This window comes from Mobula hypostoma, chromosome 19, assembly GCF_963921235.1.
Source record: "Mobula hypostoma chromosome 19, sMobHyp1.1, whole genome shotgun sequence".
In the NCBI taxonomy this organism is placed as follows: domain Eukaryota; kingdom Metazoa; phylum Chordata; class Chondrichthyes; order Myliobatiformes; family Myliobatidae; genus Mobula; species Mobula hypostoma.
The window spans coordinates 12,975,975-12,999,445 of NC_086115.1; the positions used below are offsets into that span (position 1 = coordinate 12,975,975).

Consider the following 23,471-nt stretch of genomic DNA (forward strand, 5'->3'; position numbering starts at 1 on the left):
TAAGGAGAAGGTTGTGGCAAGCTCGAGACATTTAAAATTTGCCAGTTAATGTGTGTCGTTTCTATACAGCACAGAACACTGTACAAAGAATGTCATATTTAATCCCTCGCATATATCAGGCAGAAACCTTACTTATTGGTATGTAAACTTGGTCTTTAGTGTTTCACAGATCTTCTCAAAAATGGATTGAAAATTGAAAATGGATTGAAAACTTTTTCCGGTGGCTCAGTGCGGTAAGTCTCAGTGTCAGAGCCCAACCGAAGATCGAGAGAGAGAGAGAGAGAATATGAAAGGAGCAGATTCAGATAAGGCTGGTCTTTTTCGCCTGCGCAGGCGCAGTACATGTTGGCAACAGAGGCCTAAACGCAGCAGCAAATGAAATGAAGGATGGGGTCAAGCAGAGCAGCCAATGTCTGAGTGTAAGAGTGGTAAGGTTTTGGTTTAGGCTTCAGCGAGAACAGGTGGAGGCACAGATAAGAAGGGGTAAGCCTTTTTCAGGCAGTGTAGTCAGGACGGAATGCTCCTCCTTTGAGACGGGGGAATTCAGGATACCCGACCGTCTCCCTGGAGACTACACCTGCGGGAAGTGCTCCCTCCCATCTTGAGCTCCTGGCTGAGCAGGTCAAACAGTTGGAGCTGGGTTGGATGGGCTCAGGATCATCTGGGAGGCTGAAGACATTATAGATGAGCTTTTTGAAGAGCTGTCACACCCAGAGTGCAGGCTTCCGACAGTAGATGGGTGAACACCAGGAGAGGTAGGGGATTAAGAAGGCAGTGCAAGGTTCCCCTCAGCAACAAGTATACCTTTTTGGATATTGCTGGGGTGGGGGTGGTGACCTGTCAGGGCGCATCAGCCAGTCTAATGGCACTATGGCTGTCTCTGAGGCTCAGCAGAGACGGTTAAAGTCAGGCAGTGCAGTAGTGATAGGGGACCTCAGTAGTTAGGGGAACAGATGGGAGACACAGAGACACCAGGATGATGTGTTGCTTCCCAGGTTCTAGATATCAAGATATATCAGAGCAGCCACAGGAGATTCTCACGGGGGAGGGTGAACAGCCAAAGGTCGTGGTGCATATTGGCACCAATAACATAGGTAGAAAAAGGGAAGAGGTCCTTCGTAGTGGGTATATAGAGTTAGGAAAGAGAAAAAAAAACAGAAACAAAAAACCAACAGCACAATACCGGCCCTTCAGCCCACAATGCTACACCGAACACGTACTTACTTTAGAAATTACCTAGGGTTACTCTAGCCTTCTATTTTTCTAAGCTCCATGTACCTATCCAGGAGTCTCTTAAAGGACCCTATCGTATCCACCTCCACCACGTCATCAGCAGCCCATTCTATGCACTCACCACTCTGTGTTTTTTTAAAAAAAAAACAACTTGCCCCTGACATCTCCTCTGTACCTACTTCCAAGCATCTTAAAACTATGCCTTCTCTTGTTAGCCATTTCAGCCCTGGGAAAAAGCCTCTGACTATCCAAATGATCGATGCCTCTCATCAGCTTATAAACCTCTATCAGGTCACCTCTCATCCGTTGTCATTCCAAGGAGAAAAGGCCGAGTTCACTCAACCTATTCTCATAAGGCCCTATGTCCTATATAGCTGTAATGTTACCTCTCAGCTCCTAAACTCAATCCCAAGATTGATGAAGGCCAATGCACCGTATGCCTGCTTAAACACAGGGTCAACCTGCACAGCAGCTTTGAGTGGCCTATGGACTCGGACCTCAAAATCCCTCTGATCCTCCACACTGCCAAGTGTCTGACCATTAATACTATATTCTGCCATTATATTTGACCTACCAAAATGAACCACCTCACACTTATCTGGGTTGAACTCCATCTGCTACTTCTCAGCCCAGTTTTGCATCCTTTCAATGTCCCACTGTAACCTCTAACAGCCCTCCACATTATCCACAACACCCCCAGTCTTTGTGTCATCAGCAAATTTACTAACCCATCCCTCCACTTCCACATCCAGGTGATTTATAAAAATCACAAAGAGTAGGGGTCCCAGAACAGATCCGTGAGGCACACCACTGGTCACCGACCTCCATGCAGAATATGACCCGTCTGCAAGCACTCTTTGCCTTCTGTGGGCAAGCCAATTTTGGATCCACAAAGCAACGTCCCCTTGGATCCCATGCCTCCTTACTTTCTCAATAAGCCTTGCATGGGGTACCTTTTCAAATGCCTTGCTGAAATCCATATACACTACATCTATGGCTCTTCCTTCATCAATGTGTTTAGTCACATTCTCAAAAAATCCAATCAGGCTCGTCAGGCACGACCTGCCTTTGACAAAGCCATACTGACTATTCCTAATCATATTATGCCTCTCCAAATGTTCATAAATCCTGCCTCTCAGGATCTTTTCCATCAACTTACCAACCACCGAAGTAACACTCACTCATCTTTTTTATTTCCTGAACTATCTCTACTCCCTTTTTTGAATAAGGGAACAACATCCGCAATCCTCCAGAACCTCTCCCTTGATGATGCAAAGATCATCACCAGAGGCTCAGCAATCTCCTCCCTCACCTCCCACAGTAGACTGGGGTACATCTCGTCCGGTCCTGGTGACTTATCCAACTTGATGCTTTCCAAAAGCTCCTGCACATCCTCTTTCTTAATATCTACATGCTCAAGCTTTTCAGTCCACTGTAAGTCATCCCTACAATCACCAAGTTCCTTTTCGGTAGTGAATACTGAAGCAAAGTACTCATTAACTACCTCTGCTATCTCTGGTTCCATACAAGCTTTTCCACTGTCACACTTGATTGGTCCTGTTCTCTCACCTCTTATCCTCTTGCTCTTCACACACTTGTAGAATGCCTTGGGGGTTTTCCTTAATCCTGTCCGCCAAGGCCTTCTCATGGCCCCTTCTGGCTCTCCTAATTTCATTCTTAAGCTCCTTCCTGCTAGCCTTACAATCTTCCATCTCTACAATTTCTATCCTGAACCTTTCATAAGTTCTTCTTGACTAGATTTACAACAGCCTTTGGACACGACAGTTCCTGTACCCTACCCTCCTTTCCGTGTCTCATTGGAACATACCTATGCAGAAATCCACACACAAATATCCCCTGAACATTTGCCACATTTCTTCCGTACATTTCCCTGAAATCATCTATTCCCAATAAACATCCGTTCCCAATTTATGCTTCCAAGTTTCTGCCTGATAGCCTCATATTTCCCCTTGCTCCAATTAAATGTTTTCCTAACTTGTCTGTTCCTAACCCTCTCCAATGCTATGGTAAAGGAGATAGAATTGTGATCACTATCTCCAAAATACTCTCTCACTGAGAGATCTGACACCTGACCAGGTTCATTTCCCAATACCAGATCAAGTACAGTCTCTCCTCTTGTAGACTTATCTACTTATTGTCAAGAAACCTTCCTGAACACACCTAACAAACCCCACCCCATCTAAACCCCTTGCTCTAGGGAGATGCCATTGAATATTTGGGGAAATTAACATCTCTCACCACAACAACCCTGTTGTTATCATTACACCTTTCCAGAATCTGTCCCCCTATCTGTTCCTTGAAGTCCCTGTTACTACTGGGAGGTCTATAAAAAAATACCCAGTAGAGTTATTGACCCCCTCTTGTTCCTAACTTCCATTCCGTTGACAATCCCTCCATGACTTCCTCCTTTCCTGCAGCCATGACACTATCTGATTAACAGTGCCATGCCCTCATCTCTTTTGCCTCCCTCCCTATCCTTTCCGAAACATCTAAAGCCTAGCACTCAAAGTAACCATTCCTGCCCCTGAACCATCGAAGTCTCTGTAATGGCCACAATATCATAGCTCCAAGTACTGATGAATGCTTTACGCTCATACGCTTTGTTCATAATACTCCTTGTATTTAAACAGACAATATCTCTAACCATCAGCCTGAGTGCGTCCCTTCTCTATCCCCTGCCCATCCTCCCTCTCGCAGTCTCCAAGCTTTCTCAATTTGTGAGCCTACCACCTCTTCCTCCATCTCTTTGGTTCCCACCCCCCAGCAATTCTAGTTTAAACTCTCCCCAACAGCCTTAGCAAACCTCCCCGCTAGGATATTAGTCCAGTGGGATTCCAGTGCAACCCTTCTTTTTTGTACAGGTCACACCTGCTCCAAAAGAGGTCCCAATGATCCAGAAATCTGAATCTCTGCCCCCCTGCTCCAATCCCTCAGCCACGCATTTATCCTCTACCTCACTCTATTCCTATACTCACTGTCACGTGGCACAGGCAGTAATCCTGAGATTACTACCTTTGAGGTCCTGCTTCTCAACTTCCTTCCTAACACCGTGTAGTCTGTTTTCAGGACCTTTTCCTTCCGATGTCATTGGTACTGATATGTACCACGACCTCTGGCTGTTCTCCTTCCCACTTCTGGATATCGTGGATGCGATCAGAAACATCCCGGACCCTGACGCCTGGGAGGCAAACTACCATCGGAGTTTCTTTCCTGCATCCACAGAATTGCCTGTCTGACCCCTATCACTGCTGCCATCTTCTTGCTTTCCCTATCCTTCTGAGATATAGGGCCAGACGCTGAGCCAGAGGCGCAGCCACTGTTGCTTCCTCCAGGTAGACTGTCCCTCCCAACAGCACTCAAGCAGGAATACTTATTGTTAAGGGGGACAGCCAAAGGAGAGCTCTCTAGCATCTAACTCCTGCCCTTCCCTCTCCTGACTGTTACCCACTGATCTGTCTCCCAAGGCCCCGGTGTGACTACCTGCCTATAGCTCCTCTCTATCACCTTCTCACTCTCCCTGACCAGATGAAGGTTTCCCAGAGTAGAAATGTCTAATACCAGAGAGCATGCAATGAAGGTGAGAGGGGGTAGGTTCAAAGGGGATGTCAGGGTATGTTTGCTACTGAGTCATAGATGCCTGGAATGTGCTGCCTGGTATGGTGGTAGAGGCAAATACATTAGAGGCTTTTGAGATACTTGGATAGCCACGTGAATGTGAGGAAGATGGAAGGATATGGACATGGTGTCGGTAGGAGGGATTAGTTTTTGGGTGTTTTTGATTTACTTTTTTTAGCTGGTTCGGCATAACGTGGGCTGAAAGCCTGTTTCTGTGCTGTACTGTACTGTTTTACATTTATGTACTATCTCAGAGTGGCGCAGTCTGAACCTGGGTCAGTTGTTCAATGGCTGGAACTCCTGTCAAGCAGTTGTTCTGCCCCATTGGCAAAGACTTGAGATTTAACTTAGCTTAGCACCGAGTCAAATACTGGTGTAAAGGACTACACAAGCAAACTATTTCCTGGGTGAGATCGAGAACCTAGTGGTGGATAGGAAAGCTCCTGCTCCCTTTCAAATAAACAGTGCAACAAATGATTCTATTCACCATCACAATGCTGATTGTGTGAATCTTGCAGCAAAATGGATCATATTTCAAATGTGCTTATTTGGTTGGAAAGACAAGCCCATGAAGGATGGTAATTGAAGTTAATACTATTAGTAATGGGAAGCCCACATGCCAAGACACATTTCCACACCCCAGCTTCCAACGATATATTCAAGGAGAAACAGGACAACCAACTGAGAGTGTTTATCATGGCACTCTAAATTTATTAGTTTATTCTTGGTGGGGAAAACCTATTTTTCCATTATGTTCATTATTCCTCCAGTTAGAAGTTACATTTATATTAGCTGTGCAGACAACTGCAAATACACACACACTTTGTAAACTAGTTAGCTGGAACCTAGTTAATTCTTATTTGTCAGTCTCATCAAAGCCTCCTTTGTTCCATGGAAAAGCAGCTTTGTGCACAGAGCATCTTATAAATGTACCTGTCAAACCTAGGAGCAAGGAACAGTGTTGAGTGAGAAGCCTCCCTGCAAGAGTTGGTTAAGAGCAGAATAATGAATTCTTCTCTATGCACAGCCTTTCCTGCTGCAAGCAGGCAGGCAACCATGAATCCAAAACAGCAGCCACTGGAACACCTTTACAAATGGTCAGATCTGAAGAGCAGAAGCAGCAGCAAGAGAGAAAGTTAGGATGGAGTTGAAATGATTTGAAATTTCACCTGAAGTTGGAAGACTTCTGGAAGTGCGAATGATGGCTTTTGCAACGTTTGGGATGGTCAAGAGCATGCCGCTGTGGCAAATTTAAAATCTGCCGCAAAGGATAACTGGCTGCATCTCTGATCCCCTGGGTGACTTTACATGCATACACTCCACAGCACACTGATCCATTCCTGGACCATCCCAACAGAATCTTCCTGGACAGATGTGACATTTATGTGGCCTTTTTACCTCCTCCTATTATTACCCCCGTGTAACCCTTCCAGGTAACAGGATCCATGAGTTTGTTCAGTGATAAACACAACAGTGAATCAATCAGGCTGCATTCTGCAGATGGGTTCTGATGAAGGTGATTAACCCCACATACTAACATTGTTTCCCTCTCTACAGATGGTGCCTGATTTGGCTGAGTGTATTAAAATGTTAGATTTCAAGATCAGTTTTTTTTTTAATTTTCAAAACCCATGTTCAATTTCTTTTGCTTTGCAATGCTCATGCTAACAACCTCCTCTCTCCTGGTAAGAGGAAATACAGAGCACCCAGTTCACTGGGAAAGTCTGAGCCAGAGTTTAATTAATCCCTTGAGTCTCAGTCCTAGGTTCAACAATGTCACTATGTCCTCACTTGTTCCATGACCACCCACTGTACTATAAATCCTTTCCTCTTTTCCTATCGCTTCCACCCACTGGTCTGTTTGCTTAAAACCTTTTACAAATTTCCCGGGTCTGATAATCTGCAGCACACCTGAAACATTAACTGCGTTTCTCGCTCCACAGATGCAGCCTAATCTGCTGAGTCTTTCCAGCATCTTGTTTCTGATTTCACATTTCCAGCAAGACGGTATTGTCCCTTTGTAGCTTTGGAAGCAGGATGGAACGTCTGGAGGTGAATGTACTTAGAAACATGCAAAATGCTGGAGGAACTCAGCAGGTCAGGCAGCAACCATGGACAGGAATAAATAGTCAACGTTTCCTGGATAAGACCGTCAGGACTGGAAAGGATGGGAAAAGAAGCAAGACTGTTTATTCCTCTCCATAGATGTTGCCTGATCTACTGAGTTCCTCCAGTACTTTGCTCAGGATTTCCAGTATCTGCAGCATCGGGTGTTGATGTACTGAAGGAAGATTTCCACTTCCCACCACACGCAAAGGAAGATGTGGTCATTGGAAGTCAACCAACCTGGCCTCAGCACATCAATGCAGGAGTTCTTTAATAATGTTCAGTCTGTTTCACACCTCATCAATAAATGAAGGAGTCTGTGCCTTCGTGCAGCAGGACACAGGTATAGGCTAACAAGTGAAAATTACATTTAATCCACAGAAATGGCACACAGTAACCATCTCCAAGGAGAGGCAAACCTGGATAGCATTATTGCTGCTATCACACCAAAGTCATTCTGGGGGTCACTAATGACAGAAACCCAATGAATTTAGACACAAATATTGTGGCTCTGAGGACCCAGAGCAAGCAATTCACTTTGTGTTGAGATGTTACCCTGAAGATGTACAAGGTGTTGATGAGGCCAAATTTTAGAGTATTGGGTGCAGTTGTGTATCTACAGGAAAGATATCAATAAGACTGAAAGAGTAAAATTTACATGGATTCAAGGATCTAAGCTATAGGTTCAATTGGTGCAGACTTTATTCGCTAAAGCATAGGAGAATGAGGGGAGATTTGATAAGGGTATACAAAATTTTGAGGGCTCTAACATAAATGCAAGCAGGCTTTTTCCACTGAGGTTAGGTGAGATTATAACTTGACATCATAGGTTAAGGGTGAAACGTGCAATATTTACAGGAAACATGAGGGGAAACTTTTTCACTCAGAGGATGATGAGCATGTGGAACAAACTGCCAGTGGAAGTGGTGGATGTGGGTTCGATTGCAACTTTTAACAGAAGGTTGGATAAGTACTTGACTGAGGGGCATGGAGGGTAACGGTCCAGGTGCAGGTAGATGGGCCTAGGGAGAACAGTTCAGCACAAAGCAATGGGCCAAAGTGCCTGTTTCTGTGTTGTAGTGCTCTGGGACTTCCTGGCACCCAAAGGACTCTGCACTGTCAAGAAGGCACATGTCAGGAGTGCAACAGTTTGCTCTTCGCTTGCCCGGAGAGGTGCAGCTCTAACTCTCTGGCTGCTCAGTGCTGTTGAGGATAAATCAACCCTAAATGTTTGTTTCCTGCAGCACTGTGCATCATCCACAAAGTCCAATGCAGTCATTTGCCTAGGCTACTCTGATTATACTTTCCAAACCCACTGGCTCTACAAGAACTTCAGGTGTATACAAACGCCATCACCATCTCACCTTCCAAATCGCTCACCATTCACACTTGGAATTACAGCACTGGATAGAAACCCTGGAAACCCCTTCCCTGCAGGACTGAAGGAGCACCTGCACCAGGACTGCAGTGTTTCATGGTGGTAGCTCACCAGTGCCTCCTCCAGGGCAGTCTGGGACAAACAATAAATACCCTTGAACCAAGCTCCCAAGAAATAATACTGAGTAGGTGTGCAGAGAGCAAGTTGCCGAACACTCATGGGCAGTATTGGAAAACACTAACTATAGTTTGGGATAGCAAATACATCGTAGGGAATAGTGAATTCTTGGTTCTGTACCATAGCTGAGAGAGATGGGGGGGGGGGGGTGCGAAAGAGATGGAATAGTGAGCTAAAGGGGAACCCAACTGGGTTGGTACCGGGCGGTGAATGTCTGTAACAGGCTGAACTGGCCTGACAACAAATTGCAGGCTAAAGTGAACTTGTATCTGGTTACCAGCCTAGCAACAACTTCAATACACTCCAGCATGGAAGCTTGCCATTGTAGATACAAGGTAAAAGCAGAATTGAACACAGCTCTAATAAAACATGGGTAATGAATCTTGACATAGCAAAAGGTTTACTTCACTATGTATACACAGTGCACGCAGGGTAGCGATATTGGGGGGGGGGGAGAGAAGCAGATTGGTTAACAGTATAAGAACAAACAAAAACTGGATCAAGGAGCATTTGTTATAGGATGAGTGCCTCCCCTTTTGACCTTAGCTTGCAACAAAGAGAAATACTGTGTGAATTCTTTTGGTCTACACAAACAAGCAGCAATTTATCAGTGATGTGAAAGTAAGGCTGCTGTGGGTCACTGATAGAAAGAAGCAATTCTATAGTGAGGGACCAGACTAAAGGATACCCACGCAACAGTTATTTAATGCGACACAGGATATAGTTATCACTCATAGAATCACTTCTTTACCCAATCCAGATGCTGCCTAATATCAGTACAGGTTTTAACCCCTTTACGCAATGCTACCATATATTTTTTATGTTTTGTCTCCAAATCAGTTCTCACTGTGTGAGGAACACCCCAACATTCCCACCTCCATGAAGCCAATGACTGTGACCATGCTGGAATCCTAAACAGCTGGCGCTTTGGTGTAGGCCAGAGGCTGCCTGAGCCATTTCAGGAACTCAGATCAAACATTAGCCAGAAGACCAATGCTACTGTGAAAAGCACAAAAACTATAGATGCTGGAAATTAGAAATATATCATGAAAATGAAATAAATAATTTGATCAAGGATTGGTAGAAAGAGAAACAGAGCTAATGTTCCAAGTTAATTCCTTTCTTCACGCCTTTCCAATGAAGTTATCCATCTGAAATATTGAAAGTTTCTCTTTCTCTACATCTGCTGAGTAATTCCAGAAATCTGTGCTTTTAATCTCAATTATTGCCTTCGTCATGTATCATCCCACCTGTGGATTCCTGAGAACTTTTGCACTATTTATTTTTGTAAGTTGCAATAACTTTTGTCTTGACTGTACTGCTGCCACAGAACAACAAATTTCATGACATTTGTCAGTGATAAAAAAAAACATGATTCTGATTCAGACTGGAGAGTCAGCATAGAAGAGACATTCATGTCACCAAACCCAAGGCTCACGACCCCCTGAGCAGGAAGCAAGGGAGGGAGCCAGGAATACAACCCTAAGGTCTGCTCACATGGTGCGACCTTCTCTCATGAGCAATAAGCCAGAAAGTGCACACACTGGACTCTCTGGTCACACACTCATGCATCAGATGGGTGACTGGAGGTTGCTTAGGGCAAGTTTTGTATCCAGCTTAATCAAATCCAGTCTGGCTGGCCATCAGGTCGTCAATAAATGCAATCCACTAGCTACCACAGTCATTGTAGCCCTTCTAGACTAATTACCCAATCACCTAACCCTTCATCCTACAGAACCTCCATTTTTCTATCATCCATGTACCTGAAGAGTTGTTTTAAATGTCCCTAATGTGGTAAAGGCAGATACGTTATGGGCATTTAAAAAGCTCTTGAATAGAAAAGCTGGAGGGCTATGTAGAGAAGGATTAAATTGATCTTTGAGTAGGCACAACATCATGAGCCAAAGGGCCTGAACTGTGTTATAATGTTCTGTGTTCTATGTCTCTGTTCTGGCAGGCTACAGCTTTGTCACTTTTAGTAGCTTAAAATATGTACTTCACCCTGATAATTTCTAGATTAAGCAATTGACAACCATCAAACTTTCTCTCCAGCACAAACTCTGCTCACTCAGACCTCAACCATGCAGTCTTAAAGGGTACCATCCAACACCAAACAGCTTCAACCACACAGCCACACCTTGCATATTAGATGAGTAACACTGGCACTTGTAACTGCACACCCATCTAGCTCTTCATGATTATCAGCAGGGGTTGCCGAAAGGCGTAGTTAAAACAAACTTCTGTTCATAACGGAAATTTCAAAGCTGTAATTTGCATTTAAATTCCAATCTCGTGTAAGAAACTTGTAGGAATCCATGACGTAAAAATGCAAACCTTAGCTTAGATTCCAGCTCAAAACTCACTCCCATGTATCTGGGATTCTAAATATAAATTATTTGAACTTGTTGATCTGGGTTACACTGCTGGGCCCAATCCTTCCCAGTGCAGCTCAGGAGTGGAACTATCCATCAGCTGTGAACAGGTGATTCTTCAACATGTGCTCAACGCCTCAGCCCTCCATCTGTTGGTTTCTTCCCCACACAGTCCTTACTCCATTGCTGGAACAATGAAAGTGATTCAATCAGAGTTGTTGAGTTGGCTTTGTTGTATCCTGCAAGGGTTCTTATCATACTGAGCTCTGAGGCCCCCATGGGTGCTCTGTGAAATGTGCTTCTTTATACATTTGGTTAAAAATTAAAAAAAAAATAAATCGAAAACAAAATGGTTAAGCATCAAAGTGCAATCTCTTCATTGCTTCAGTCTCCACCTCAGTCGCAAGTCGCTGTCGGAGAGGGTTTGAGTTTTCCTGCAGTTTCTGTGGTTTGGGACGTCATGTTGGACAGGTCACTGAGCTGTAGACGTACGGAAAAGACTGGGCTTCGGCTGATTGTCCGCTTCCTCGGGTCTGCTGCTCTGGGTGAATATCAACTACCCGGGCTCCCTAAAAGAAACCTGAAGCAAAGCCCACAATTAGTTTTGGAAGGTGTTGGATCTGTCTGTTTAATTCTTAGACTGATTAATCGCTATTTTCTTTGCAGTTTAACAATTAATTGTCTGCTTGTACTTTAAGTAGTTCTTATATACATGTAACAGTTCCTGGTGGCCACAGTATGTACAGTATATGTAATTGTTCAGTGCATCTCCTAGTAGTCATATTGGTATAATTCTGGAAAGATCTGGAAGCTTCTCTTGGTACCGCATTATTTGAATAAGGACCATCTTATTGGTTGACTCTTATCTATGAATTTTTCTTATCTATGGAGTTTAAAAATAGCTGACCATAAGGCAACACCATCTCAGTCTCTTTAGCTTTAAGATTTTGTTCTGCCTTCTGTTGCCAGTGTCTGTTCCTGTTACTATCCATTTCAACTTTCCTTTTATCTATCAATGTTTAATAAAACAATTGTGAAGGAACAGGTTTTTGTGCCTCTTTCCTGACTTCGGAAAGAACCCTAGATTAAAACGTCAGAATCAACCAAAGACTGGAACATAAATTGGGAAAAAGAGTGGACAACTAACATTTTTTTTTAACAAAGATATAGATAATGAAAAATAACAACCAAAGATAACACATTCAAAATACTGGAGGAACTCTGCAGTACTCCTGATGAATAGTCTCAGTCTAAAATGTCAACTGTTAATTCCTCTCCTTACATGCTGCTTGACCTGCTGAGCTCCTCCAGTATTTTGTGTGTGTCACTCTGGATTTCCAGCATGTGCAGAATCTTTTGTGTTATTAATAATTTGTGTTATTGTGTTAGTGATCAGTTTGCTACTGCAGGAAAGTCCTACTAAATAATTTCCCTTTTGCCCTCCCACACTCAGTAAATGGATTAGACCATGACAACAAACAGAGGCTCCATTCTCCCCCCACAGTCCACACTCACCATTCTCCCCGAGCTGCAACCGCCTCCTTCCTCACCAGCCGTTTCTTGTCATCTAAGGGTTTGGCTAGGGCTTGAATCACCCGGGCTTTATATGGAAGGATCTGCGGGGGGAAGACAAGTTGAAAAGATTAAGTATAAGCCCATCTTCCCCACAGGAAAGCAATGAGGTAATATTCTATCTGACAACAGTAAGGGGTCGTGGTGAACGTGCTCATCTATGCTTCAAAAGAATGCTTTACATTTCTACAAGAATGTATGAAACCTTTGCAGATGCACTTTTGGTGACACTTTTTGTCTTGTACTGTAATTTTTCTCTTGCATTGTACTGCTGTCACAAAAATTTCACAACATATCCCAGTGATGATAAACCTGACTCTGATTTTAACTCTGCTTGTCCCAAAATAACAGCGGAATTAGTTATGTTTTAAGAGGATATTCTGATTTAGGATTGAAAGGATTAAAACTGCAGGGTAGTGAAATGCAATCACTCGAGTCGAGTTTGATGTTCTCCTAAGGCGCTGTCAATTGGTGGGTCCGAAGGTGGCCGAAGAGACTAATCTAAGATGCACATATTTGGGTCCGGTGTGGGAACTAGGGATTTCCAGACCTCACTCTCCTACCCCTTCACCACTCGTTGATTGCCATGGATGTCAGGGTGGATTCCTTTAATGGAGAATGCCTGTGCATGACTTTGTTTAGTGTGGGGAGGCTGATGCGTGGGCAGGCACCACAAGGTCCTTGACTGATTGGGGTCAACATGGAGAAAGGGAAAGAATACATTAGAGGAGAAAATTTGCTTCAGCTACAAAGAAAAGTGTTTGAGCTTTTCCTCCCAACTTGTACAAAGCCCAATTCAAGTCAATGCACATGTAAAAGGTAAAGTAATACTTGACGAATTGTACAGGCCTTACCACGTGTGTGGGCAGTTTCGTCAATGCGTGCATACATTGCAAGGAGGCAATACGGACTTTCTACAATAAAGCAGAGACAAACCAGTATCAGTAAGCAGGCAATCCTTTCCACAATACCACTCACAGAACTTTGACTCACCATGGACATCAAGTCATCTCTGCTCAGATGCGGATCTGCAGGGACCAGCTTGTAACAAGTCTTATTATTCTCGAACTGACCTCTTGTACAATAAGATGGACTCTTGGCCTCACAATCTAACTTGTTATGACCCTGCACTTTGTTGTTTACCTGCGTAACACTCTTTTGGTAACATTTATACCTTAGTCTGCATTGTTATTGTTTTATCTTATTCTAGCTCAATGTACTGTGCCATGATTTGATCTGTATGAACAGTATTGAATACAAGCTTTTCACCGTACATCACAGTACATGTTACAGTAATAAACCAATTCTAATTCCAAGAACAAAGCTCAAGTGAACAAATAGGATAAGCTTAGCTGTTGAAAAAGAAAACTGAAATATTTTCACAGACTCTAGATAACTGACAAAAAATATGCCAGATTCACATGAACTTGCCACAATCCAGAGTCTGATGCTTGAAAAGGGGCAGAGGGATGAGAATCTGCACAAGGAACTAGGGAAGTATTATAAAGGCCAGATGGAAGCTGGATTAATAGGAGATTTACCAGGATGCCTCCTGTATTAGAGAACATGTTAAGGCTGAGCGAGCTGGGGCTTTCCTCTTTGGAGTGACGGAGGATGAGAGGCAACGATAGTTGTGTATGAGATTATCAGAGGCATAAACAGAGAGCACCTTTTTCGCCAGAGTGGCAATGACCAATACTAGAGGACATCCATTGAGGTGTATAGAGGAAAATTTAAGGGTGTTTTTTTTTTTTTTTTAAAACACAGAGGGTGGTATGTACGTGGGACATACTACCTGGGTTGGTGATAGACGCAGACACAAAGACAAATAGCCAACACAGTCTACCAGACTGATGATTCTGTGACCATGATTTGGAAGATTACATCCACAACACAGACACCAGCTGAAATTCCCCTGTCTGGCTTTCAGGGTCTCTCCGTTGTCTTGGCCCAGCAAGAGCCCAGAGACCAACTCATTGCAATGTTACCCAGACCAGCAGTCTCCCCCATATTCCAGACACATTTACATTCTTCTATGCAGAGCATAAACCTGGGTTGCTCTAGTCAAGGTAAAAAAAAACTCTGATGGGTCAAATCAACACACACTCACAGTGAGGCTTTGAATTATCTGTGAATGTCAGATTCTGAGTGTCTGAAAGCACATTACAAAGTGCCCATAACCATAAGGGATCCTCGACAACTGTTCCTGGATACAGTGAGGAAAGATATCAAGAATAAGATGGGAAAGTGTTCAAATTCTTGCATCGTTCTCTGTACGTACCATGGCAGGACTCGTAGTCAGACTGAGCAGCTTGTTTACCAAGGTCTCGATGTGCAAACTCATGATTTGTGGAGCCTCCAGTAACAGGGGATGTAGGCATCCTAGAGTGGACAATTGGACCACTTGGTCTGGGCAAGACAAGGCCTCCAACAACAAAGTCAACAGCTGAGGAGAGGAAAGGAACAATCAACAAAACAAGAATATGTCAGGTATGAGCACAAACTTATCCAACTTCAGTGAGCTTCAATGTCACAGATCCATCCAGAGCAAGCACCTACTCCCCCTCCCTCCAACCCCCCCACACACACACACACCACCAATTACCATAGTTATTACCTCCAAAGTTCCTGCCACCAAGCATACTTGCCTAATCTAAACTACTGCCCATCACAAGGAGCAGAGAAACTAATGTCCATAGGCTAGGGATGGCATAAAGGTCTCAGAATGGGTTCAGTAACTGCTGATAGACAAGATGATGCAGGTCTAATCAGTATCAACTGTTATGATTCCTGTTAGCAGGATATTTGGTGAATATAAAAGACTCTGGATGGATGAAATATTTGAACATTAAACATTCAAGTCCAAATCTTCTGGCATGGGAATATTTCAAAGGTTACACTTAAAGGAGATATTCTCTAATCCAGGCAGTATCCAAGTAAGACTCCTCTGCACCCTCTCTAAAGCTTCCATATCCTTCTTATGAGGTGACCAGAACTTAACACAATATTCCAAGTGTGGTCTAACCAAAGTTTCGTAGTGCTGCAACAGTGTCTAGCGGCTCTTAACTCAGTCTCCTGACCAATGATGTTCAACACACCATATGCCTTTTTAACCACCCCACCCTATCACTTGCATGGCAACTTTGAGGGATCTATAGATGTGGACCCCAGGATCCTCCTTTTCCTCCACACTGCTAAGAATCCTATTAACCTTGTACTCTACCTTCACATTCAATGTTCCATAGGACACCACTTCACTCTTTTTCAGACTGATATCCATCTGCCACATCAGTCCAGCTCTGGCCCCTATCAACATCCTGTTGTAATCTACAATGAACTTCTACACTATCCATAACACCATCAACCTTCATGTCATCTGCAATACGAAGGGTTCTAGTTTTATGTACAACGAACAGTACAAACTCACAAGCAAGTCACGGAGATGTACTGAGCACAAAATTCAGATTGCTAGAAGCTCATGAACCCAATGCCCACACTAGGGGCTAGCTTTCCTCACAATAACCTGTGGCGACATTCTAAATGTGTATTCAGGAGACCCAAGTATCTGTCAAATGGTGTATTAGAGGATGGAGGCGGTGGAACAGAGGAAAGAGAAGAGGTTCAAATCATGGACAAGCAGCACATAACCTCAGATGGCTGAAGGTACAATCACATCCACATTCCAGAGGAGCATCACGTTTATACTGACCGACGGGAGCTCTGTTAGTAGTACTTGCTTGGGTAGACTGTTCAGCACGTGAGAGAGTGCTTTTAGGTAGTTCGACTTGTTATCTGTAACAAAGCAAAAGCCCATTGGGAGCATTAGAGTGAGTATATCAACTCTATAGCTTACCAGTGCCAAGAGGCAGGCAGGTAGCTCTGAGCTGGTTAACAAAAGATCCAGAAAGAATGATCACCAGGAACCAATCATTCATAGATGGGGGACTGGTTTCTCATGCTCCTTCAACCAGACACTGACGGTCCCAGACACGCATGATTTTATGCAATGCTAGTCTGCTCAACCCTTCTCCCTTTCCTTCTCTCTGCAGACTTCGTGGTAATAAACCCTACCTTACAACAACAGCCATACCCCCAAGGAAATGAATAGAAACATCCCCCAGAAAAATGTAAAAGGGTGACACAGTAGCGTTGCAGTTAACGCATCGTTATTACCAGAGTAATAACAGGGACCAGAGATCAATTCCACCTCTGCCAGCTCCCTTTGACCACGCATATTTCTGCTGGGTGCTCTAGTTTCCTCCCACATTCCAAAGATGGATGGTTTAGTTAACTAATTGGTCAATTGGGCAGAGTGGGCTTATTGGGCTACAAAGGCATATTACCATGCTGTATCTCTGAATGAATCAACAAGCAAACAAGTTCCAAGGACAAGAACCTTGCCTTTTACTGAACAATACTCAGTCACATACTGAGTAATGAGTAGAACAGAGATGAGGAGGAATTTCTTTAACCAAAGGGCGGTGAATCTGTGGAATTTACTGCTAGGCGGCTGTAGAGGCCAAGTTACTTGAGGAGGTATATTTAAGGCAAAGATTGATAGGTTCTTAATCGAAAGGGTGTCAAAGTTTATGGGGAGAAGGCAGGAGAATGGATTAAGAGGGAAAGATGGAGAGGACTCAATGGGCTGAAAAGCCTAATTCTGTTCAAGTCTTATAGTCTATTAATTTAAATTCCCTGAAGTAGCCTGTACACACAAACACAAACCTGGACGTTACGCTGCCAGAGTCCAAGGATCAATATGGGAAAATGCTACTGATTTCCCTGGACACTGTGTGAGTGCCTCACCTACACACTACTGCACTGACGGTCCTACATCAAATGCCATGCAAGTGTTCATCAGAATAGTACAGCAGGCCCTTCGGCCCAACTCATCCATGCTGACCACAGTGCCCACAAGGTTAGTCCAATCTGACCAATCACATGTTCATCAAACTAGTGCCACTGGCAACTCCGTCTGAGAACCTGCCTCTCTGTGACTGGAGCCTCACTCACCTTTACCAGCAACATGGAAACCCTGGACCAACTTGGGGACGTTCTCGGTGAAGAACCGCTGCCGGTACATGAGGCGCACGTCGGCGTGAGTGGCCTTGTTCAGGACATCAGAGGAATCGCTCACCAACAGGGAGAATCCGTCTGCAGCCTCTGTTCCTAGCACAGGGTCGGTAAGTAGCGCCATCAGCTGGATCAAGGGACGGGTGGTGAAGAGAGACGGGAATCACATTTGATCAAAGGAGAGGTCGATAAATATTGTACAAAGGTTTCATCGTATTACCAATCAAGCCCAACTTTGAAAAATGCCCTCTTACCTTGTCAGTCAGTGTGGCAGCCAGAGGATGATATCGCAAGACAAGGGATTTTGTTAACTGAGGATACGAAATAAAATCAGTACATGGGTTATACATTGGAACCAACTTGCACTCTATTGAAACTGGGTAGTGCATGAACAATTTGTCAGCATTGATTAAAGATTAGCTTTATTTGCCATATGTGCATACAGTGAAATACATCACGTCATGTCAACAGCCAGAGGGTAAAGTTTGTAGGCGGTTGCCAAGACAATGCTTCCAGCACCAAAATAGCATACCACAACGTACTAACCCTAACCCATGCGTCTTTGGAACGTGAGAGAAAACCAGAGCACCCGGAGGAAATTCACGGAGTCACAGGGAGAAGATGCAAACTCCTTACAGACAGCAGTGGGAATTGGATTGCAATCACTGCCACTGTAACATGTGACGCTAACCGCTAGATACCATTCCACCCAAAACATAAAACCAGAACGTGGGATATATATTGGAAGGTACCCTATCGAGAAAACCCAAACATGCATATACATTGGAAGGGACTCTACTGAAACTGGGTGGTGCACTAACCATTTGTCAGCAAAAACTATTGATCTGTTCTTCAAAGTGATCCAAGCTTAGAACAGCGAAGACGAAGCAATAGCTTACATTCTCCATTAGGTGTTAGTGGGTAATTTGTCCGTGAGGCAGGTGGGGCAACACATTCAAAGAAGAGTTGAAACAGAATCATCAGCTCAGAAAACACTATCTGATCCGTTGTGGATTCCCCCAACCACTTATTTATTCCCACGTCCTCGCGACTGTTCAGAGACCTGTCTAGAACTCTCATCAGGGTCTCTTTACCCTTGCAGTTCCTTAACTTGACCTGTAATGATCATACAGCTTCTGATGCTATGTCACCTCTTTCTAAGGATTCGATTTCATTTTTTACCAACACAGCCATGCCACTCCTATCAATACAATGATGAGAGGCATTGATTGTGGGGATAGTCAGAGGCTTTTTCCCAGGGCTGAAATGGTTAGCACGAGAGGGCATAGTATTAAGGTGCTTGGAAGTTGGCACAGAGGAGATGTCAGGGGTAAGTTTGTTTGTTGTTGTTGTTTTTTTTTATAAACGCAGAGAGTGGTGAGTGCATGGAATGGGCTGCCAGCGGCAGCGGTGGAGGTGGATACGATAGGGTCTTTTAAGAGACTCCTGGATAGGTACATGGAGCTTAGAAAAATAGAGGGCTATGGGTAACCCTAGGCAGTTCTAAGGTAAGGACATGTTCAGCACAGCTTTGTAGGCTGAAGGGCCTGTATTGTGCTGTAGGTTTTCTATGCTTCTATGTTTCTAATGTGTATCCTTGAAATCCTCCCCTTTGATTTGTCTAATTTTCCTCCCCATTTTGGATTTTAAAATGCACTTAAGATTTTATATCTATTGAAAATTCTGGTATAATACTTCAGGATCTTGCTGCTTTCTAGCAAGGAATATCTGTCTCACTGGAGAGAGGGAGCAGCTGCTGGGAGCAGGAAGCCTGGCGATCCCACTGCTTTCCCTAGTTAACCAAGCAATGCAGAAACCAATGTAACACGCTGTAAGGTTTCACTGCTAGTGTAATGGCCTCTCTGTAATGTTTCACTGCTAAGGATAAGGTAATGGTTTCTCTGTAGCAGTAATGTTTGGGTTATGACTAGAGATAATGGGGCATGTTGGCCAATGAGTGGGATGTTGTTCTTTCTTGTGTGTCTGGGAGCAGGGATTTCGCTGTCTTTTGTCAGGGAGAGATGAAGAGAGAGGACGTGAATGGAGAGAGGTGGGAGACCGCTGGACGGAGTGAACTGAGGAGTGAGGGTCCAAGGGTTGGCTACACTCGGAGGACGATGGGAGCAAATGGACGACACTGTGAGCTCCAACGTTTGCGCATTAGGCTGTTTCAGGAGAATGGGCCCTTTTCTTTTTTTGTTTCTTTACGAACCATGTAGTCAAATTAAGAATTATAAAACTCAATTGTTTAATCGCACATTGTGTACTGTTTGTTATTTCGTGGTATTGATTTTTAACAGGGGACACATTGCACAGCATCCACCCAAACGAGCTTTCTTAAGTTTGGCTGGGCCAGGGGCCATCATCTGCTAGATTAAGCTGCTAGCCGAACCGAGGGTTACACCACAAGCCCATAATACACAGGAGAAAAATTAGTCCATTCACTCCATTGTCTGCTCCGCCATTCCATCGTGGCTGATCTATTATCCTTCTAAACTTCATTCTCCTGCCTTCTCCCCATAACCTCTGATGGCCTTATTAATCAAGAACCTATCAACCTCCACTTTAAACATACCCAATGTCTTAGCCTCCATAGCCACCTGCGGCAATGAATTCCACAGATGCAGATGCAGTCCTCTGGTTAAAGAAATTACTCATCTCTGTTCAAAAGGGACATCCTTTTATTCTCCCCCACCCCCCACCTCCAATTCTAAACTCCAAGGGGTACAGACTCAGGCCTATCAAATGCTCATCATAGATTAACCCTTTCATTTCTGGATTCATTTATGTAAACCTCCTCTGGATCCATTCCAATGCCAGGATTAGACAAAGGGCCCAAAACTGATCACAGTTGCAATGCACCTTGGACCCTCAGCCATGCTGCATTCATTGGCCAAACATAAATTATGGGTCACCGAGTGACATTCCTCTCAAGTCAGAAGGTCCCAAGTTTAAGATGCACCCAGACTACAGCAGATGGAGGGCAAGGAAGAACGTCTTCATAGGAGACTTAAATGATGATCCACTCTTCCCTCTGAGATAGAGGCAAAAGATCTCACGGACCACTGTGACCAGGAACTGGAGCATTCTTTCCTCCGTGTTCACTCAACTTAAGATTACCATCCTCAGATTCCTTTGGTGGTGGTGGGGGGGGGGGGGTGTAATTTTGCTCTGCACACATCGTCTCCTTTTCAGAAAGTACTTTGATAGCTATTGTGGTGCATTCCTGAGGCTCTGAACGACTTCTATGGAAAGATACATTGATCTGAGTTATGGTCCTGCACAATTTTCTTACCCATAGCAACAAGGTGAAAATTCTTGTCCTGCCAGCAGACTGTAAACAATCACCTCCATTCTTCTGTAGTTCACAGTCCATCTTCTTCAGCACATCTTTCAGAACGGAATCCAACTGTTCACCTATAGGAGAATGAATCAAAGACACAACATGTATCATAGCCACCAGCTTCATTATCCTATGTAGAAGATACAGGAAAGCAGTCACCTTGAAAAGATATTCCTGGCTGGTTTGTCTGCACCGTCACCAGCCACTCCCTTCTCCACTTTACCAATGTGACTGCGCTTATTTGCATTGGCACAGATGTTTCCACTGAGAATATAGCAAGGGTAATGGAGCAAGCAGGCTCCATTGTTAACCTGACCTGAGCCTGTGAATGTATTGTGGAACAATGGTGATCAAGATGTGCATGCACACGCCAAGAACCCATCATAACTTAAAACAATGAAGCAGTTCAGAGGTTTTAACTGGGGAGCTGAGAATCACCATCCATACCATGCTGTCTTCTCACTACTACCATTGGGCAGGAGGTACAGGAGCCTTAGGCCCCACACACCAGGTTCAGGAACAGTTATTCCCTACAAAGTAATTTGCAAGGCTCTTAACAACTCATGTTCTCAATATTATTTTAATCATTTGCACAAATCGTCTTCCCTTTGTTGTCGGTCTTCATTTACATTTAGTTTATCATAAACCCTCTTGCATTTCTTTATTTTTCTGTTAATGCCTGCACAAAAACGAATCTCAAGGTAGTATACGGTAACATACACAAACCTTTTACTCTTTGAGAATTCTCTGGATGGTCTATCTTGGTGGAATTCAAAACGCAATTGGTTTATTAATGTCACATGTACCAATACAGTGAAAAGCTTGCCCTGCATACTGTTCAAACACATTAATTCATTACAAACCCAAGTGATTCTGCAGATGCTGAAAACTTAGAGTAACACAAAACTCTACAAGTCAGGCAACATCTACGGAGGTGAATAAACAGTGAACCTTTCAGGCTAACGGGCACTTGGCCATCTGAAAAGAGAACAAGAACCAGGCCAACTGCCTTCTCACCTGCTGGGTACTTATTGATAAGACCGGCAACACATTTGGCAGCAGAAGTGTAAGTGAATCGGTGGCTGCTGGAACAACATAGCTCCATCAGATGTGCTAACAACCTCTCTTGTTGAGGCACCACCACCTACAATACATGAGAGACACCAGAGTTTCAGGGACATCATCATCAGCAAACGAACTTATGAGATACCATTCAGACTTTTTCCTCTGACCTAGCTTTCACTGAAGGGATGAGAAATATTACCAGTGTTGCAACTAGAGTTGTCACATTACATTCCAATATTAGTAGCAATACAGATTTGATCTACCCAACATCAATCACTGTATGGCATGCAAAGTCTACTGCATGGTATCGGAGTAAGCGGCAGATGGTTCTAAATTCAGCCAGCTCCATCATGGGCACCAGCCTCCCCAGCATCAAGGACATCTTCAAAAGGCGATGCCTCAAGAAGGCAGCATCCATCATTAAGGACCCTCACCACCCAGGACATGCCCTCCCCCCATTGCTACCATCAGAAAGGGAGCAAAGCAGCTTGAAGACACATACTCAACACTTTAGGAACAGCTTCTTCCCGCTACCATCGGATTCTGAATGGTCAATCCACCCACGAACACTACCTTCTATTTTGCTCTCTTTTTGCACTACATATTATTACTTTATATATATTTCTTAATGATATTTGTAGGATATTTTATGTATTGCACTGTACTGCTGCTGAGAAACAACAAATTTCGTGACCCAAGTCAGTGACTATAAACTCGATTTTGATTCGGTTGAACTTCTAATAGAACCACAAACTCACAGCTTCTAAGACCCAGGTTCAGCCCAGACCTTATTTATTCATTATTATTAATATTCTTCTTTTTGTATTTGCAGTTTGTTATCTTTTGCACATTGGTTGTTTGTCCTGTTTAATGTGGTCTTCCATTGATACGATTGTGTCTCTTGTATTTACTGTGAATGCCAGCAAGAAAATGAACCTCAGGGTTGTATATGGTGACACATATATACCTTGATAATACATTTACTTTGAACTTTGACCTTGGTGCTGCCTGTATGGAGTTTGCATATTTTCCATGTGACTGCATGTGTTTCTCCCCCCCCTCCAGGGGCCCTGGTTCTCTCCCATGTACGAAAGACATTCAAGTTGGTAGATAAACTGACCACTGTAACTTGTCCCTGCTGGTAGAAAATGGGGGAGTTGACAGGAAGTGAGGAAAATAATGAAATGGTTTGCTTGATGGTGAGTACGGAAATGCTGGATGATGGTGTACTCCCTGGTATAGCATGGACCAGTTACACAGTAAAACTCTCTCTACACTCACCACAAATATTCCCTGGGCAGAGAGACAACCGGAGTTAGGCGCAAAGAGAAGCTGAAATGCTTTTTATATCATGGAAAGAAAAACAAGTTAACACTCTGGGTCCAAGACCTCTCAGACACAAAGTAAATCTCCCTCTACACTGTCCCATCACACACTCCCAGGACAGGGACAGCACGGGTTAGATACAGAGTGAAGCTCCCTCTACACTGTCCCATCACACACTCCCAGGGAAAGG

General features: G+C 43.8%; 1 protein-coding gene across 1 annotated transcript in view; it reads right to left on the bottom strand.

Moving 5' to 3' along the window:
- Positions 1-5,290: 5,290 nt before the first annotated feature.
- Positions 5,291-23,471, bottom strand: part of mms19 (MMS19 homolog, cytosolic iron-sulfur assembly component) — a 70,570-nt gene continuing 52,389 nt past the window's right edge. The window contains exons 23-31 of the mRNA XM_063071378.1: positions 21,908-22,034; positions 20,843-20,964; positions 17,802-17,858; positions 17,488-17,674; positions 16,184-16,266; positions 14,756-14,920; positions 13,329-13,388; positions 12,418-12,518; positions 5,291-11,482 (exon numbers count right to left, since the gene is read on the bottom strand). Of these exons, the coding sequence (XP_062927448.1) occupies positions 11,455-11,482; positions 12,418-12,518; positions 13,329-13,388; positions 14,756-14,920; positions 16,184-16,266; positions 17,488-17,674; positions 17,802-17,858; positions 20,843-20,964; positions 21,908-22,034 (930 nt within the window). The 3' untranslated portion in view covers positions 5,291-11,454. The remainder of the gene's footprint in view (positions 11,483-12,417; positions 12,519-13,328; positions 13,389-14,755; positions 14,921-16,183; positions 16,267-17,487; positions 17,675-17,801; positions 17,859-20,842; positions 20,965-21,907; positions 22,035-23,471) is intronic.